At 41.0% G+C, this 1,836-nt stretch overlaps 1 protein-coding gene across 1 annotated transcript in view; it reads left to right on the top strand.

The window, feature by feature from the left end:
- The first annotated feature begins 1,389 nt into the window (after window positions 1-1,389).
- Window positions 1,390-1,836, top strand: part of LOC105549745 (60S ribosomal protein L7a-like) — a 14,446-nt gene continuing 13,999 nt past the window's right edge. The window contains exon 1 of the mRNA XM_011994391.1: window positions 1,390-1,836. This exon is cut by the window's right edge and continues 1 nt beyond it. Within this exon, the coding sequence (XP_011849781.1) occupies window positions 1,419-1,836 (418 nt within the window). The 5' untranslated portion in view covers window positions 1,390-1,418.

Below are 1,836 nucleotides of genomic sequence, written 5' to 3'. Positions count from 1 at the left end.
GTTGGGAAAAAAATATATATATAGGAAATATATATATTTGGAATATATATGTATACTTGGAAATATATATATACACACACACACATATATATATATAATTTTTTTAAAATGGAGTCTCGCTCTGTTGCCCAGGCTGTAGTGCAGTGACATGATCTCAGCTCACTGCAACCTCCACCTCCCAGGTTCAAACAATTCTCCTGCCTCAGCCTCCCGAATAGCTGAGATTACAGGCACGCACCACCATGCCCAGCTAATTTTTTTGTATTTTTAGTAGAAAGGAGGTTTCACCATATTGGCCAGGCTGGTCTCAAACTCCTTACCTTGTGATCCGTACACCTCGGCCTCCCAAAGTGCTGGGGTTAAATATTAACAGCAGAATAGACCAAGCTGAGGAAAGAATCTCAGAGCTTGAAGACCGGTTTTTGAGTCAACTCAGTCAAAAATAAAGAAAAAATAATTTTAAAAAATGAACAAAACTTCTGTGAAATATGGGATTATGTAAAGAGACCAAACTTACGACTCGTTCACATGCCTGCAAAAAGAGAGAGAGTAAGCACCTTGGAAAATATATTTAAGGATACCGTCCACAAAATTTCCCCAGTCTTGATAGAGAGGTTGACATACAAATTCAAGAAGCACAGAGAACCCCCTGGCTAGATACTCTACAAGATACAATCCCCAAGGGACATGAATATCAGATTCACCAAGGTCTATGTGAAAGAAAAAATCTTAAAGGCAACTAGACAGAAGGATGAGGTCATGTAAAAAGTGAACCCAATCAGGTTAGCAGCAGATGTCTCAATAGAAATCTTACAAGTCCACAGAGATTAGGGGACTATTTTCAGCATCTTTAAATGAAAGAAATGCCACCAAGAATTTAATATCCCATCTAACCAAGCTTCATAAGTGAACAAGAAATAAAATCCTTCTCAGACAAGCAAATGATGAGGGAATTCATTACAACTAAACCAGCCTTACAAGAGGTACTTAAAAGGGTGTTAAACACAGAATTGAAAGAACAACACATGCTACCACAAAAACACACTTAAGCACATAACCAACAGACACTATAAATCAATGATGCAATCAAGTCTACAACACAATGACCAACTAACAACACAATGACAGCATCAAAATCTCACATATCAATACTAACCCTGAATGTAAATGGGCTAAAATCCTCATTTAAAAGACATATAGTGGCAAACTGGATAAATGATTCAATTGTCTACTGTCTTGAAGAGACCCATCTCACGTGTAACAACACTCACAGGCTCTGAGTAAAGGGATGGAGAAAGATCTACCATGCAAATGCAAAATGAAAAAGAGTAGAAGTCACTATTCTTATTTCAGATAAAACAGACTTTAAATCAATAACTATTAAGAAGGACAAAGGCTCTCTCCTCCAGCCGCCCAAGATGCCGAAAGGAAAGAAGGCCAAGGGAAAGAAAGTGGCTCCGGCCCCTGCTGTCGTGAAAAAACAGGAGGCCAAGAAAGTGGTGAATCCCCTGTTTGAGAAAAGACCTAAGAATTTTGGCTTTGGACAGGACATCCAGCCCAAAAGAGACCTCACCCGCTTTGTGAAATGGCCTCGCTATATCAGTTTGCAGCGGCAGAGAGTCATCCTCTATAAGCGGCTGAAAGTGCCTCCTGCTATTAACCAGTTCACCCAGACCCTGGACCGCCAAACAGCTACTCAGCTGCTTAAGCTGGCCCACAAGTACAGACCAGAGACAAAGCAAGAGAAGAAGCAGAGGCTGTTGGCCCTGGCCGAGAAGAAAGCTGCTGGCAAAGGGGATGTCCCCACTAAGAGACCACCTGTCCTTCGAGCAGGAG

This window comes from Mandrillus leucophaeus, unplaced genomic scaffold (genome assembly GCF_000951045.1).
Source record: "Mandrillus leucophaeus isolate KB7577 unplaced genomic scaffold, Mleu.le_1.0 Scaffold455, whole genome shotgun sequence".
In the NCBI taxonomy this organism is placed as follows: domain Eukaryota; kingdom Metazoa; phylum Chordata; class Mammalia; order Primates; family Cercopithecidae; genus Mandrillus; species Mandrillus leucophaeus.
The sequence above is the reverse complement of the archived record's forward strand: the minus strand, read 5'-3'. Positions and strand labels throughout refer to the sequence as shown.